General features: G+C 52.4%; 1 protein-coding gene across 1 annotated transcript in view; it reads right to left on the bottom strand.

Annotated features, from left to right (window-relative positions):
- The window catches only part of Bcat1 (branched chain amino acid transaminase 1), a 70841-nt gene extending 69731 nt beyond the window's left edge, over nt 1-1110 (bottom strand). Inside the window, exon 1 of the mRNA XM_021190717.2 lies at nt 980-1110. Within this exon, the coding sequence (XP_021046376.1) occupies nt 980-985 (6 nt within the window). The 5' untranslated portion in view covers nt 986-1110. The remainder of the gene's footprint in view (nt 1-979) is intronic.
- Nucleotides 1111-1398: the final 288 nt, after the last annotated feature.

Consider the following 1398-nt stretch of genomic DNA (forward strand, 5'->3'; position numbering starts at 1 on the left):
AGAGAAGAGAAGAGAAGAGAAGAGAAGAGAAGAGAAGAGAAGAGAAGAGAAGAGAAGAGAAGAGAAGAGAAGAGAAGAGAAGAGAAGAGAAGAGAAGAAAAGGGGGAAAAGGGAAAAAGGAAAAGAGGAAAAGAGAGAGAGAAAGAAAAAAGGTATCTGTCATGGCTAGAAGCAGGGCAGCACACTGGGAATGGAGAAGTGAAGTGTGGATTCCCTCCAGCGAGGCTTGAGCAGTCTGAGTTTCTAACTTCCTCCGCCTCCTCAGAAACTGAAACGTGGCTCCGCTCTGTAGCTCCCCGAAACCCACATTTTATTACTGGAATATTCCTTCCGGGAAGCTAGGTGACTGCACAGCCGACAGAGTATCATTTCCCTTAGGAAAGGAAGCTTTTCAGATCTGGCAGTTTTTCAGACAGCCAGAGCTCTGGCTCTGGAAAATATCTTAAAACGCCTCAGGCTGGCCTCTGGGCCAGCCATCTCAGATGATAATTAAAGTTCACCGCCTGCACACTCCGGTCCTTCGGGCAACCCTGAAGCTCCAGTGATCCTTAACTCGGAAGCTTCCACTTGGAACCTGGACCTTAAAAGACAAGCTGTCTGCTTTCGGCAGCTAAGAGGGTCCTCCTCCCACTTCTATTACACCTTCCCAGAAGAGCACCCGAGCATCCTCCTCAAACCCTATCTCTCTGGGCAGCTCAAACGCAACGATACGGTCTTTCTTCCCGCCTAGGGAGCATGTAGGAGAGGCGCTGTGGCGTCCTCTAAATCTGGGTACCGCATTTACAGAACCGGGACACGAACCGGAGCGGGAGCATCTGCGGGTGGATACGAGGCCAGATCCCCACGCTTAGTAGCCCAGGACGGGGGGGGGGGGGACGACAAAGCAAGTTGGTCCTTCCATCCTCCTCTCGCCACCCAATGTCCGAGATATCCCGGGTGGGTAGCTTCATTCCAGCATGAACTTCAGCAATACACCTACCTTCATTTCTCGTGGCTTGGGTCGTGGCTCCGGCTCCTGGGCGCAAATGTGAGTCTCCTCTGGAGGAGGCGGCTGTGCAGTGACACGTGGCGCTCAGGGTCGGCAAGCGCGGAAGATGGAGAGCTGGGCGCGCTCCGCTGCGGATTGCATCAGCAGCGACTGGCTCAGTAAAGAGTTACAGCCCGACCTCTGGCTCACTCCAGGGTGGGGACATTGTGATGAGTGGAATTTGCATCGCAGGGGTGGGAGGTAGCAGAGGAGGACAAATCTGAAAGCATCTTTAAATAATTTGCTACCTCCCCAGTCCCTCCCCCGAATCATACGCTGCACTTGGGTCTGGTCTCAGAACTTGGAAGTTTTAAGGTATATTTTGGATAATAAAGAACAGTTTGGGCTTTTCCATCTCGTTTTCATGCTCC

This window comes from Mus pahari, chromosome 2 (assembly GCF_900095145.1).
Source record: "Mus pahari chromosome 2, PAHARI_EIJ_v1.1, whole genome shotgun sequence".
Taxonomy (NCBI): domain Eukaryota; kingdom Metazoa; phylum Chordata; class Mammalia; order Rodentia; family Muridae; genus Mus; species Mus pahari.